We start from the raw sequence: 15,866 nt of genomic DNA on the forward strand, positions 1-15,866 counted from the left end.
TACCAAGTTGGGGGCAAAGTACCAAATGGCAGTACAGTACCTAGTGCTTGAGAGTGGTACCCGAGGGCAGAGCAGGATGCACGAGCCAGCCAGAAGTGGGTAAAGACATCTGTGTGGACCACGTGAGCTGATCCCCAGGGATAAAAAAGGCAAGGGGACTCCAGGGAAGAGAGCATCAGCAAAATTGTGTGTGTGTGTGTGTGTGTGTGCGTGCGTGTGCAGGAGAAAAGGACATGGCACATCTAAGGAACCACTAGTGTTTTGACTCGACCTCCAGACAGGTGACATGTCTGGAGGACATGACTTGAGGGATATGGAATGTTGTGTGTGGCGGGGGGTGGGGACTAGACTTTGTTTAAAGGCCATGAGGTATCACAGAATGACTTAACAAAGTATAGAAGCAGGTGTGGAGGTCCGACTCTGCCTTGGGAGCCAATAGGTGGTAAGGTAGTGGGATTCAGAACCGTGACGTGAGGTTGAAGAGATTGCACTGCTCTAACTAACAGAGGACTTGGGATTGGTCCCTGCACCCATGTCAGGCAGCTGATGGCCTTTCTGTAATTCTAGCTCCAATAGATCAGAGATCTCTTGTTTTCTTGTGCACCTGTGTGTGTGTGCGCATGTGTGTGCGCACACTCACACACACTTAAAAATAAATATCTAGAAAGAAAAATAGTGAACTAAGATGGATGAGTGGGTAGACAACTAGATTTAAATTACAGATTGCACATAGTGGTGCAGGCTGTAATTTTAGCACTGAGGAGGCTGTCAGGAAAAACAACTATATACTCCTCCTCCTCCACAAGCCATATGCTTATGGGGGGGGGTATTTCGATAATAAATAAGGAAACAGACAAATGCCAACGGAGACAAGATTCATATATCGTGAAACCATTTTAATTTGAAAAGCTCAGTGGCCTTCAGTTCAGGTACCACCCCTATCTAGCCCCGAGCATCCTAACGCCTCAGAAGGAAGCTCAGTTGCTCCCTGTTCTCTACCCTTCTCCCCTCAGTGGCCTCCACTCTTTCTGTCCATGAATGCACTTGGGCCGGACTTTCACATAAATGGAAGCAGGCACTCTATGGGGCTTGCCCATGGCTGCTTTCACTTTGCCAAGAAGATCTGAAGTGGGTGGGGTGACAGGTCCTGGTCACCACCGGAAGAAGGGAAGAAAGATAATAACTTATCACTTTAGTAACAAGTGGGTATCCCCAGAGGAGGACACCCCAATAACTAGCCTGGAGGAGTGAGAGCCAAAGAAAGAGGAAGGTAGTCCGCTTCGTTTGGGAATGTTAGTTCTGGGGTCCTATGTACCCCATGTGGAGATACCAAAGGCGGACTGGAAGTGTAGATCTGGGGGTTGCCAGCCTGTGACTAAACTCAGTTACAGAGAGTGTGGAGAATGAAGGCTTCAATCCAAGGGACAGAGGCATAGTTTCCACAGTAGAGCTGAGAAGGGACATCCAGTCCCATCACTTGAATGAGAATGGGCACACAACTCAAAATCTCCTAAAAACAAACAAACAAACAACAACAACCAAAACAATCCACTGAACTATCTCTTTATGGGTGAAATGTGTAGTACAAGAAAATTTTGTGAGACAGGCTCACATTGTGTAGCCCAAACTGATTTTAAACTACTGATTCTTCTGCCTTGGCCTCCCAGTTATTGGAATTACAGGCATGCACAACTATGTTATGCTTAAGATCATATACATATATACATATACATATACATATACATAGAGAGAGATTTATTTTATGTATGTGAGTACACTGTTGCTCTCTTCAGACACCAGGAAAAGGCATCTGAGCCCATTACAGATGATTGTGAGCCATCATGTGGTTGCATTGAACTCAGGACCTCTGGAAAAGCAGCCAGTGCTCTTAATCACTGAGCCACCTCTCCAGCCCCTTAAGATTATATCTTATAATAAGGCTATTTTGAGAGAGAGAGAGAGAGCGAGAGCGAGAGCGAGAGCGAGAGCGAGAGAGAGAGAGAGAGAGAGAGAGAGAGAGAGAGAGAGAGAAACTGCAGTAGAAAGAAGAGGGATGTACAATTAGTTTTTTAACGGCCCTGACACAACATCTGATAAGAGTGATTGGTTTGTCTCCCAGTTTGAGGCTAGTCTATCACAGCTGGGAGGTCTTGGAGCAGGGGCATGAATCCACTGGTCATTTCATGCCCACAGGCAGGGAGTGGGAGAGCTATTCCCCATTCAGTATAAAAGTTTCTGGAAACACCCTCGCAGAAACACACAGAGGTACATTTCCATGGAGATGTTAAATCCAGTCAGGTTGACAGTGAACACTAACCATCACAAGGGTAAAGCCAAGAAGGTGAGACAGACATAGAAGAGCCTAGACAAGAGCAGAAACCAGAGCCCAAAGAACTGCAGGATGTCATCAGAGGGCTGGATCTCAAGGACTTTGACCCTGAAGATATCCTGGACAGCCTCTCCACATCCATTCAAGCTGATCTTTCCCCTCAGACACTGTGATCGAAAGTCTATTGACATTTCTGTATTTAGATTTTCCTGTCCTTCCTGCCCATGTGACCTTTACACATGGTCCCCAGTTGCTCATTTCTCCCATCAGCGACTACTGGCTCTGGTAGCTCTTTCAAGATGGTCTCCTTTTCTTCTCCTGTGCTACTGAGTCACCCTTCTAGGTAGAGATCCAGCATTCAGCCAGAGTTGTGCCTCCTACAGTCCCCATTGGGAAACATTGGCTCTCTGACCAACCTAGTAAAGAGCCCTTCCCAAGCCCACTACGGAGCCTCAAAGCCGCCTTCCCACCTTACCACGGGGCTTTTTGATGTGGCCTGCCCACAGCTACTAAGCAGAGGGCAACAACACCCAAGTTAGCCTGGGTGACAAGTGAAGGACTCGGGAGCCACCCGACACAGGTGTGCATGGCATTCATCAACCCTGACCACCTCTCTCCACTGCAGATTATTCAATGGTGGTGCCAGAGTCCGTGTTCATAGGCCTCTTCGTGCTGGGCATGCTCATCTGGACTCTTGTGGAGTACCTCATCCACCGCTTCCTGTTCCATATGAAGCCCCCCAGCAACAGCCATTACCTCATCATGCTGCATTTTGTCATGCATGGCCAGCACCACAAGGTGAGCAGGGTGGGTCCCACTCTAGGCCCCAACACATGCAGCCAGCTCAACAAAGCCCTGAGGCTACCACCAGCTCCCACGAGCCTTCCAGAGAATCCAGTTCTGGGCTGGAAGTGACGGAAACCAAGAACGCTTTGAGATTTCTCAGAGGGGTGGCTGGGTTGGACATTCTGATCCGAGCCAGGTAGGGACGGTGTGTGCCAGGTGTGTACATGCTCTAGTGTGGTACACACCCGCATCCCCCAGATCCGTCATCATCTTTAAAGCTCACAACTCATCCACTCACCCAGCAATGTTGTTGGAATGCTCCAGGTATTGAACCAGACTTCAATGAACAAAACAGACAAAACCCCTCATGCTGGTAAAGCTATCTTCTGAAGATGGCATGCCTGTGGTCCTATTCCACAGGAGAAACTGAAGCTTGGGGGAGATTAAGGAACCGAGTAATCAGCCCTCTTCCTTTGAGGGTCATGAGCCAAAGACTTGGGCTCTGATTCTATGGCTCCCTGTAAACCCTTTTCAACAAAGAAGCCTCCGGTTGAGGAATCGGGTCGGGGAAGCATCATGCTCAACTTCTAAGGTCCCCTCACCACAGTCTACCCAGGCTGCTGATGCACGGCTCTCCCATACAGCATCAGACCTCAGTCTCCTGAAAGCCCTGTAACAAAGGACCTGGTATTTGGGTATTTGAGGTAATGGCTTCTGGCTAGTAGCAAACAAATCCCAGAACCCAAGTGGTCTTAGGAGATGGTGTACCCTTGGGAAGTTTGCCAGGTCCCATCCTGACTATGAAATAAGGAACGGAACACTTTATCTGGGTCTTTCAGGCATGTTGACCTACCCGTCTCAAAGCAAACAAAGATACCAGGCCTTTGCAGGACAGGTCACTATCCCCTCATTGGAACACCCAGCTGCTCCACTCCATTCTTTAGAAGAAGCATCTCCACTCTGACATGCCATAGACACAGATAGGCCACCGGCCTTTGGCTGCCTCTGACACCCTCACCTCTCTGCCAACAGGCACCCTTTGATGGCTCCCGTCTGGTCTTCCCCCCAGTGCCAGCCTCTGTAGTAATTGCCTTCTTCTATGTGTTCCTGCGGCTCATTCTCCCTGAGACTGTGGCAGGCATCCTCTTTGCTGGGGGTCTCCTGGGCTATGTCCTCTACGACATGACCCATTACTACCTGCACTTTGGCTCACCACACAAGGGTTCCTACCTGTACAACATGAAGGCCCACCATGTCAAACATCACTTCGAATACCAGAAATCAGGTAAGGCTGAGCCTCCCCGGCCTTGACTTTTGTTTAGTGACCTATTTGGCAGATTCAGCCCCAACTAAGAGCCGGGCTCCATCCAGGGAATGGCCTATACAGAGAGCTCATTTGTATAGACAGCTATGCAGAGAGGGGCAAGCAGGGAAACCAATACATGGCAAAGATGATCTCAGACAGTAGTTTAGTGTCATAAAGAAAATAAAGCAAGAAAGCATTAGGCTGGGGAGTGGTAGTGCATGCCTTTAAACCCAGTACTCTGGAGGCCAAGGCAAGAAGATCTCTGTGAGTTCCAGGCTAGCCTGGCCTAGGTAGGGAGTTCTAGTCCAACCAGAGCTATATAGTGAGACTCTGTCTCAAACGAAACAGAAAAAAAGATATTTAACCAGCATAACCAAAGGATTACCATCTTGTAATTGACATAAAGAACATATATATATATATGTGTGTGTGTGTGTGTGTGTGTGTGTGTGTGTGTGTGTATGTGTGTGTGTGTATGTGTGTGTGTGTGTGTGTTAGCTTACATTCTCTTACACTAAGTCTATTTTGTACTGAGAACACATCTCAATTCATATGCTAAATTTTCATCAGAAATACTTGATCTATAAAAATCTGCAACTAAAAAGACAGATTGGTGGGGGCTGCAGAGATGGCCCAGTGGTTAAGAGCACTACTCCTCTTCCAGAGGCCCCGAGTTCAATTCCCAGCACCTACCTGGCAGCTCACAATTGTCTGTGACTGCCAATTCCAGGGGATCTGATGCCCCCCCACACACACATATAGTCAGGAAAAACACCAATGTACATATAGTAATGAATAATAATATATAATAATAATAGTAATAATAATAATGCAGATTCATCAATATAAGTTGCTTCAAGTTGAGTTATCCAGTAACTGAGTCAAATATTTGAGTTCACATCAAAGCTTAAAATAGTTTGAATTGAGTGAAATCCTAGCCACACTCCCAGGACTCGTTAGTCAAGTGATTCTTGTAACTACCATGCTGACACATAAAGCCCAAATAATGAATTCAAGAAACAGGTTTCTGCAGGAGTCACTGGAGCTGAGACCAAATGAAAAGAAGGCAGTGTCTGATGTCTGGGAGGCTGGCTTTCCAGGAACAACTCCCCAGATAGGAATGGACTTGTCCCAGCAAGGAAGAGGGAAGCTGGGGGCAGGGGAAACCTGGGAATACAGGTAGGGCCAAGCCAACCTGGAAACAAGACAAACACAGGCGTTTGGTCCTTGGTCCCTGGGTGTTGAGTCTTCCCTAGAGCTACTTCCCCAGGTAAATGTCTTTCTTCTCTTCTGCCAGCACCTCATCCTCTGTCCCGTTTGTCTCCCTCTGCAGGGTTTGGCATCAGCACTAAACTGTGGGATTACTTCTTCCACACCCTCATTCCAGAGGAAGCCCACCCGAAGATGCAGTGACAACCCCTAGACCCTCTGTTCTGCCCTCGGTCTATCCCCAGCCTGTATCCCTGTCCTATCCCCACCTCCACCCAGACCTGCTGAGGTCAGCTGAGCCAGGCAGGATGGGCTCTGTCTAGCCCTGGGGCTTGGTGGAGACCTGAAAGCAGGACTTCCCTTCTGGCTTACTGTGTGAGGATAGCATCCTCTTGATAGCCAAGTGGCCCTTAGGGACTGGCTCATTCCCAGAGAATGATGACCTACCCATTGGCATTCCTGCCTAAGCTTCAGCCCTCAGTGTTGTTTCAGGGTCCAGACAATGGTCCCAAGGGGCATGAAGGAAACTGACCCCACCTGTGCCTTAGAACCCTGGGCTCCCTGGGAGCTTCCCCATGCAGCAGAGGGACCAGTGCCACAGTAGAAGCATGGTGTACAGGCCTGTGGCCACATCGTACTCTCCTGGCCTTCTTTGAGAGAGTTTGATGGGTCAGAAGTAAATGAAGGGCTATTCTAAGAAGAGACAGCATGATGTCTCCCACAGGCCATTCCCAGACCCCAGGACAGCGGCTCTGGGCCCTGCCAACCCCAGATACCAGCTGTGCTATCAGCTGCTTCAGCGGAAGTAATCCAGCACTTATCTACCTGGGCAGAAAACATGAGGGTATCTGGCATCCTCTACAAGGCTGACAGGAACCCTGGCCCTTGTCTTTGGGAATCAACCGTGGCTTTCTCTGTCTCCCCTCTCCCCCAAGAACCACAAAACAGCTCCCCAACAGAGTCTGGAGAAGTCTGCGTTGGTGAGAGCCCCACCCATACTTGGTCTCCACCTGCACAGGTAGAAACCTGTCCTCACTCAGGACCCTCCCAGCAGTGCCTCCTGAAGCCAAGAAGGGGCTTTTCTGTGGTGCCTTATCACCCTCCCCTCCTCCCAGACCGTCCTTTCTTGTAACCAGATCCCTCACTGCTCCCCAAGCCTTATTTATAAACTACATAAATATTCTTAATCTGGCCCCAAATGAAGTAGCTGGTCAGATGGCCCTTTCTAATCCTATGTATTGAGCTTATGTAAAAAAGAAAAAAAAATCATCTTGCCTTCCTTTTTGTTCCTTTCTTACCCATACGCGATTACTACTTGAAACTTGTCAAAAACCCCAATGGGTGCAAAGGCTAAAGAGAGGCAGTGTGACCAGTCTATGATTTGTACTGTTTACGGTGAAGCTATCTAGAGATTTTGGGATAAATATACAAAACTGCAGTTGTGAAATAAAGATGTAAATAAATTGTATATTTTGAAAAATAAAACATTGAGAAGAAACCAACAAAGACCCATTGGTGTTTGTCGATGGTGACTGGACTCTGTCATCATTGGGAAGGAGGGACACTGGTCCAGAAGGAGAAAGATGTTACCACAGCGAGCAAGCTGTACCCAGTTGCTGGGGAATGGATAATAAAAAGCTGACTGACAGGCTGGGAGTCATAGTGCACACCTTTAATCCCAGCAGAGGCGGAAACAGATCTTGAGTTCAATGCCTGTCTGGTCTACAAAGTAAGTTCCAGGACAGCAAGGGCTGCACAGAGAACTCCCATCTCAAACAACAAACAAACAATGAAAAACCAAAAAGTTCTCCGTCCCTCAACTATCCACTGCCCACAGTTCCTCAGTATAAACTCTAGCCTGGCAATCATCTCCCTCATCTGTGCTGGGATTTTGGCTAACTCGATCTTGGGTAGGTCTTACGCAAGTGACCTCAGCTGCTGAGAGATCATGATTTCAATAAACATACGTCCAGAAGACAGCATCTCCGCAGCATCCCTCATTCTTTACGCCTCCTCTTCTGTCATGTTCCCTGAGCATGGTGGTGTGGAGTTCACATAGATGTCCTGTTTAGGGCTGACCACTCGGTCTCTTGGTCTCTGCACTGTGACCAGGTGTAGGATAGGGGACTGCTTCAGATTGTCCACAGCTGCTGACTATGATTTGCCTCTTGCTCTAGCAGGGCCTCCAGATTGACAGTGGCAGATAGTTTCGGTGATTGTGTGACTCTGGGAATTGTGGGAACTCTTCAGAGAGTATATGAATGCTAGGGCCCCAAGAGTGGGCTGTTGTTTTTTCTTTTTCTTTTTTTTTTTAAGGTAGTCATGTGCAAAGAAGAAACAGAAACAAGAAGAAATTAGATATCCTGAAGATGAAACTCCTAAGCAGCAGGAAGAAGTCTAACAATAACGTCTCCCCTTTTCCTCCCCCATCCTTTTTTTCTCTCCTATCTAGTGTTAGGGGCTTGAAACAGCGGGAGAAATGGGGTGGAGAAGGGTGGAAGATTAAAGAACCCACCAAGTAGCAAAAGCTGGCTACAGGTGGTAGCCAAGGGCAATAGCATTTAAACAATCTATCCAACATCAACAGAAAAATCAAGAAAGCTTGCCCAAAAGAACTGTTTAAATTCTGATCAAAACAAAGCAAATACACAAGTTGTCCGTTATTGATCTAGCAATTGTCCTTGCCTGATTTCTCTATCGAACACCTAGCCCCACCCAGGTGTTAGCACTCCCCAGATCATTGGCTCTTTGGGTGGCTGGAGGAACTACCCCCTCGATTCTGTTCCATTGGATTCTTCCTTTAGCTCTGGGCTCTGATCTCTGCTTTGAACTTTGTATCCTTTCGTCTTGTACACAGAAAAATAAGCAACTTGTAGCAAAGCCCAGTTTAAGTCAACCTTGTCTCCATCTGATGTGCCTAGAAACATTTGGATTTTTGCCTCTTCTTCTAGTCCCTGGACTCTGCTGCCCTCTGGTGACAGCATGCAGGCCTGCCTTGTTAGGACAGTCCTCAGAGCTCCCTTCCCGTCTTGTTCTCTTGACTGACTTTCCTATCTCATCTACTGTTTGAGGAAGAAATGGATACTCTCATATGGATGCCCAAGCAGCCTCAGAGGCTGGAGTTTCCTTTGAAGGTATTCTGCGCAATGAATGAGTTGTATCTATAAGGCTTATTGCACAATAAGTGTAAAACTTGGAAAATTCTGGGACTCCTCCCATCTTCATCACAGACAGACAGACAGACACACACACACACACACACACACGTGAGCTTGAAGAACACAGAAGGAAATCTCTTGTTCTGGCTAACATATAAAGGAGGGGTTCCTAGCTTCTTTTAGGCTTTCTGGAATGCAAATCCTCCAACAAGAACTACAGTGAATATGACACAGGACATGATTGAGAGATAAGGAGCAGGGGTTAGGGGAGGGTTAACTTTGAGAAGCATTAGATAAACATGCCAGGTTTATCTATTTGAAGACAAGACACCACAGTCTTTATGAATTTGTCACTCCCTTCCCCCATTGGCTTAGGATTACCTTCAGGGGCGTCACCTGTCTTTATTAAAAGCTACCCCCATCATCCAACTGTATTAGTCCATTTTGTGTAGCTATAACAAAATGCCTGAGAGTAGGTACTTTATTAAGAAAAGAAGTTGATTTCAATGACCGTTTTTGGAGGGTGAAAGTCCAAGGTTGAAATAGCTTCAGCTGGCCGGGCGGTGGTGGCGCACGCCTTTAATCCCAGCACTTGGGAGGCAGAGGCAGGTGGATTTCTGAGTTCGAGGCCAGCCTGGTCTACAGAGTGAGTTCCAGGACAGCCAGGGCTACACAGAGAAACCCTGTCTCGAAAAACACAAAAAAAAAAAAAAAAAAAAAAGAAAAAAGAAATAGCTTCAGCTGTTTGGTTTCTGGCTACATGACACACAAATACAAAATGAAATCTTTAAAATCAAAAGAAAATTAATGAAATTAAAATTTTGCTCAATACCCTAAGAAGAACAACCATAAGGAAGGTGTTCTCATCAGAGTTTCTATTGCTCTGATGAAACACCATGGCCAAAGAAACTTGGGGAAGAAAGGGTTTATTTAGCTTACACTTCCACGTTGCTATATAGGAGCTGATGCGGAGATCATGGAAGGGTGCTACCTACTGGCTTGCTTTCATGGCTTGCTCAGCCTGCTTTCTTATAGAACCCAGGACCACCAGCCTAGGGATGGCACCGCCAACAGTGGACTGGGCCCTCTCCCACTGGTCACTAATTAAGACAAACTTACAGTTGGATCTAATGGAAGCATTTTCTCAATTGAAGTTCCCTCCTTTCAGATGACTCTAGCTTGTGTCAAGTTAACATAAAAGTAGCCATCAGAGAAGGGTTGAAAGGAACACTATGCAGAAGAAGCACACAAAGAGAGACATTAGACACTGGGATGTGAAATGTACTGAGTCCTGCTTGCTCTTCCAATCGGTGTTCTATTCTACTCAGCACCGGTGGAGGCAGATCAGTGTGCACTCCTGTGTTTATTTTGCCCTGTTCTCCAAACACAAGACAAAGGGATGAGTCAACAGATGGGGGAGTAAAGCCAGCTGTTTGCCTCCAAAGGTTTGCAACGTCTTTCAATGATAATTTGTAGTTTCTAGTATCCTCACTGCAAACACGGTACCACTAAGCCCAGAAGTTAGATCCCAGCGCCTGCAAAAAGAGCACATGTCTGTAACTCCAGCTCTGGGGGGATGAACGTAGCAGATTCTAAGGACTCACTAGCCAGCCAGTCTAATTGAAATGGTGAACTCCAGGTTCAATGAGACGTCCGGTATCAAACAATAAGCTGGTGGAGAGATGATGGGTCAGCAATGAAGAGCACTAGGTGCTGTTCAGAAGCCCCCAGTTTCCACATGGTGGCTCACAACTGTCTGTAACTCCAGGTTAGGGGATCTGACACCCTGCCCTGCCTAGCCTTTGCAAGCTTTCATGTGGTGCACATACATAGTACATGCAGGCAAAACCTCTGTGTGTGTGTGTGTGTGTGTGTGTGTGTGTGTGTGTGTGTGTGTAAAAACAACTTTTAATAAGACAGTGGGAGGCTGTAGTGAATGTTGCTGTATGGGCTGTTTTTGTGTGTCAACTTGACACAAACTAGAGTCATCAGAGAGGAAGGAGCCTCACTTGAGGAAATGCCTCCATGAGATACAGCTGTAAGGCATTTTCTCAGTAATTAGCAGGGGAAGGCCCAGCTCATGGTGGTAGCGCCGTCCCCTCGGCTGATGTCCTGGGTTCTATAAGAAGGCAGGCTGAGCAAGCCATAGGAAGCAAGTCAGTAACCAGCACCCATCCATGGCCTCGGCATCAGCTTCTGCCTCCAGGTTCCTGCCCTGCTTGAGTTCCAGTCCTGACTTCCTTTGGTGAAGAACAACAATGTGGAAGTGTAAGCTGAATAAATCCTTTCCTCCACAACTTGCTTTTTTGGTCATGGTGTTTTGTCACAGCAATACTAAACTGACTAAAACAGTCACTCTTCTAGAGAAGCCAGTTCAATACCTAGCACCCTAACAGCCTTCACAACCATCTGTAACTCCAGTCCCAAAGGATCAAACACCCTATTCTGGCTTCCAGGGGCCCTGAGTATTCATGGTATACACACATATATGCAAGAAAAACATCCATGAAATAATTTAAATATTAGAATAAAATAAGATGGTGATACAATTAAGGAAGACACTGGGTGTCACCCTCTGGCTTCCATATACACCTGCCTAGGTGAGTGTACACATGTACACATGAGTGTGTGAGCACGTGCATGTGTGTGTGTGTGTGTGTGCGTGCGTGCACACACACAGGCAGACACACACACACATGTATACACTCACACACATACACACAAACACATACACATACAAATACAGTCACACACATACACACACACACAAACACATACACTCACACACATATACACACACAAACACATACAAATACACAAACACACATACACACACATACAAACACACAAACACACACACATATACATACACACATACCCACACTCACACACACATATACACATACGCACACATAAACTGACACACATACACACACACAAACACACACATACACACAGAAACACACACAAACACACATACACACACATACAAATACACATACCCACACTCACACACATACACACATACACACACACACACACACACACTGATCTCATCAGACTCACTTAAAATGTTGCCAGAATTTTCTCAGTAAGAAAAGAATTCTGTATTTAATTTCTAAAAGTCTTATTCTGTTTTACATTTAAATCTACAATCCCTTGGGGTTAATTTTTTATATAAGGTTTGCAGTTTACAGCAAGTTTGTCCTTAGTTGTTACTCCTCTGCTATTTGGATACCAAATATTGAACAAAGAACTTGTAATACATAAACTCTCAAGATCCATCAGTTAAAAAAAAAAAAAAAAAAAAAAAACGAAAACAGGCCAGAAGATTCACCAAACATTCACCAAAGAAGCAATTACTTATGGCAAAGAAGTCGTGAAAGATATTTAATATCATTAGGCACCAAGAAAACGTCTGTTAAAGTCACTTTAAGATATCCACACCCCTATTAAAATAGCTTTTTAAAAAAAACAGTGAGAGAACAAGACTCGGGCGAGGATGCAGAGGAAATGGGTATCTTGCACACTGATGGTGGAATGCTAGTAAATCCGCTTCAAAAGCTTCATACCAGATGCTTCCAATTCTAGCAGGCCAGTGCGCCCGGTTCAGCTACTGTTATGGTTGACTGGTGAGAGTTCACACAACTTCCCACTTCTTTTGACAACGGCCTTGGGCAGAGTGGGAGCTGCCTTTTGCCCTAGAACTTCAAGTGCTGACCTCTCCCCCACCTGAATCTGGCTGACTACCTCGTGAATCTAGTAAGTTTCCATGGAGATCACATCTTTCTTTGTCGTTAATTCGTGCATGTGTGTGTAGGCATATGTGCCATGCGAAAGTACGGTCAGAGGGCACCTTGCAGGACTTTTTTCTCTCCTTCCACTGTGTGAGTCCCAGGTGAACTCAGGTCCTCCGGCTTAGAGGCATGAACCTTTAACTGCTGAGCCATCTCGCCATCTCACTGGCCCTGGGATCAGTGGTTTTTTTTTTTTTTTTTTTTGTTTTGTTTTTTTTTTTTTTTTTTTTTAGGAGCCATGATCTTTTATTGGGGGAGGGTTCATCAATCCTTCTTGGCCGCCGCCTTCCTCATGGCTGCCAACACGTTGCTCAGCTCCTCCCGCTTTCTCTTGGCGCGGATGTGCGTGCCCTCCCTCTTCTTGATGAACTTGAGTGCGCGCTTGTCCTTGGACACTTTGAGCAACTCCATGGCGCGGCGCTCGTAGGGCGCGAAGCCGCAGACCTCCCGGATCATGTCCCGCACGAACTTGGTGTGCTTGGTGAGGCGCCCGCGGCGCCGGCTGTGTCTCGGCTTGCTGACTTTCTTCGTCACTTTGTGGCCCTTGTTGAGGCCCACGGCCATAGGGTAACGCAGGGCCATAGCTGCTGCTCTCCGATGGCGGCCAGGACAGGAAACGGATCACATGTTTAATAGCTTTTCTCTCTTCTGCCTTTGCTACTCTTTGCCGAGAGAGTTGACTCACAGTATATCATCACTGTGGTGGTTTGTATATGCTTGGGCCAGAGACTGGCACCATTAGGAATTGTAGCCATGTTGGAGTAAGTGTGTCACAGTGGGCATGGGCTACATACAACACACTAGTCCTGGCTGCCTGGAAGTCAGTATTCTGCTAGCAGCCTTCAGATGAAGATACAGAACTCTCAGCTCCTTCTGCACCATGCCTGCCTGGATGCTGCCATATTCCAGCCTTGATGATAATGGATTGAACCTCTGAACCTGTAAGCCAGCCCCAATTAAGTGTTGTCCTTATAAGAGTTGCCTTGGTCATGGTGTTTGTTCACAGCAATAAAACCCTAACTAAGACAATTATGTACATGAATCCTAGACCTAAGACAACTGATGATGGAGAACAGTTACAAAGTGGACCTGGTGGCCTTGAGTCTGTTATTCCAACTACATGGGAGGCTAAGAAGTGGGGGTTAGGGGGTGGTCACAAAAGTTCAAGACCTGCTCTGGTAACTTAGAGAGACCTTGTCACAAAACCAAGAGGGGGCTGGTATGCAGCTCAGTGATAGGGAACTTGCCTAGCAAGCACGAACTCTTGGGTTCAATTCACAGTGCCACAGGGAAGGTGTGTAATGGAGCACTTCTGTTATCCCAGGATCCAAGAGGAGAGGCTGGAGGACCAACAGTTCAAGAACATCCTTGGTGCCGGGCAGTGGTGGCGCACGCCTTTAATCCCAGCACTTGGGAGGCAGAGACAGGCCAGCCTAGTCTATGGAGTGAGTTCCAGGACAGTCAGGGCTACACAGAGAAACCAAAAAAAGAAAAGAAAAGAAAAAGAACATCCTTGGCTACACAGTGAGTTCCATGCCAGCCTGGTCTACATGAAACTTTGTGAGGAATGTCTGTGAGGAGACAACAAATGAGAAAGGGCAAAGAAATGAGAAAATAGGTAAACTAAGCCCCCCAGACACCCCCCAACTGGGTCACCTCAAGGTCCCACTGTACAATTTATTTCTATTCTTTCCCAGCTATATAGCCTGAGTAAGCCTTTCTTTCTTTTCTTTTTTTTTTTCTTCTCTTTATTTTATTTTTTATTTTTGAGATAGGGTTTCTCTGTGTAGCTTTAGCTGTCCGGGAACTGTCTTTGTAGACCAGGCTGGCCTCAAACTCACAGAGATCCCAAGTACTGGGTTTAAAGGTTTGTGTCACCACCTTCTGGCTAATGAAAAGTATTTCTTATACTAGCTAACTGGGGATATAACTGACTTTAATAACAAACTCACCTTGAAAAATAACAAAGTTTGGAGATGACCTTAAAAGGGGGGAAAAAAGGAATTGACCCCTCCTTGGGTAGCCTTACACTCCCTTAAATTTCCTCCACTACTCCCCCTGCCCCCACTACTGCCCCAGGATTACTCAATACAAAGCAGCCAAAGGAACTGCCTCAGTACTTCTAGGGGCCACTCCCATTTTTATGTATTTACTGGTGCGGTGTGTGTGCATTTGCGTGCCAGGGCCTGTGTACATGTTGAGGTCAGAGGAATCCGTTCTCTCCTTCAGCCCCAGGAGAGGAAGATGACTCAGGTCATCAGGCTCACTGAGCCATCTCATCAGCCTCGCTTTAATTATGTATTTATTTTTTTAATTTTGCTGAACTTCAGGCTATCCCATACAGTGGTTATCAGGCCTCCCTGCAACCTTATTTTCTCAATCCCCAAATTCAAGACCCCAAATAGAGGACCTGGGAGGACTCAGAATAGCTATTTAATGGATTTGGAGAAAGGTCCAGAGCCAACTAGGGACTTCAACTGGGAGCTGTCCAGTAAGCGGGTGTAGGAAGCTGGCATATCTCCAGCAGGAGTAGAAACCCCGGGGAAGGCGTGTCGAGCTGACAGCGGCTTCCGGGGGAGGACTCGGGACAGAAACAGCTGTCCGACAGGTTGGTTTTGAGGGCTCCGCTGGGGCATTGCTGCGTTGGCCCAAATTTGACTTTAGGCGGGAACCGCGGCGGTTGTGGAGTCCCTCCGGGAGGAGAGAGCATTAAGGCTGCCCTAAGGGAAGGGGCTCAGGAGACCGGGGACCTGCTCCGGCCTGGCGTGCGTTGTCAGCGAGGCACAAGACCGTGGTCCTGAGCGCAGGATAGACCAGACGAGCGCCCCTCGTGATCACATAGAATCCAGTGAGCGCGGCAAGAGGAAGCAGGAGAATCACAGAATCAGAGATTGGACTTCCTGGAACTCAGGGTGAGTTGGTTTCGATTCCCTAACTCTATTTATTGGGCAGTCTCTCTGCTGAGATCTCTGCTGACCTTTTTGCCCAAGTAGAATGGAGATCGAGGAATGGGATTAGAGGAGAAGCAAAGGGTGGGGACCCGTCCTGAGGTGCCCAAGTCATAGAGTAGATGAGTAGTCAGTAGGACAATCAATTTCCAGCACAGACGATTACGGGGTTTGGGGGAGGGGTGGGGGGAAGCGGGGATTCGGGACAGGGTTTCTCTGTGTGACTCTGGCTGCACTGGAACTTGGATCTTCCGTAGACCAGGCTTGACATGAACTTAGAGATCCGCCTTCCTCTTGATGGCCAAGTGCTGAAACTAAATAGACATGTTCCAC

At 47.0% G+C, this 15,866-nt stretch overlaps 2 protein-coding genes and 1 pseudogene across 3 annotated transcripts in view; 2 read left to right on the forward strand and 1 right to left on the reverse strand.

The window, feature by feature from the left end:
* The window catches only part of Fa2h (fatty acid 2-hydroxylase), a 52,747-nt gene extending 45,929 nt beyond the window's left edge, over window positions 1–6,818 (forward strand). The window contains exons 5-7 of the mRNA XM_028768725.1: window positions 2,955–3,127; window positions 4,148–4,400; window positions 5,755–6,818. Coding sequence (XP_028624558.1) covers window positions 2,955–3,127; window positions 4,148–4,400; window positions 5,755–5,834 — 506 coding nt within the window. The 3' untranslated portion in view covers window positions 5,835–6,818. The remainder of the gene's footprint in view (window positions 1–2,954; window positions 3,128–4,147; window positions 4,401–5,754) is intronic.
* A 5,997-nt stretch (window positions 6,819–12,815) lies between these two features.
* On the reverse strand, window positions 12,816–13,188 carry LOC114622285 (annotated as a pseudogene). The gene has a single exon (XR_003711567.1). The product of XR_003711567.1 is annotated as a 60S ribosomal protein L36 pseudogene (transcript).
* Window positions 13,189–15,192: 2,004 nt separating this feature from the next.
* The window catches only part of Mlkl (mixed lineage kinase domain like pseudokinase), a 31,765-nt gene continuing 31,091 nt past the window's right edge, over window positions 15,193–15,866 (forward strand). Inside the window, exon 1 of the mRNA XM_028768721.1 lies at window positions 15,193–15,497. The gene's annotated coding sequence lies outside the window, so the exon portion shown is untranslated. The remainder of the gene's footprint in view (window positions 15,498–15,866) is intronic.

This window comes from Grammomys surdaster, unplaced genomic scaffold (genome assembly GCF_004785775.1).
Source record: "Grammomys surdaster isolate TR1022 unplaced genomic scaffold, NIH_TR_1.0 187, whole genome shotgun sequence".
Lineage (NCBI taxonomy): Eukaryota > Metazoa > Chordata > Mammalia > Rodentia > Muridae > Grammomys > Grammomys surdaster.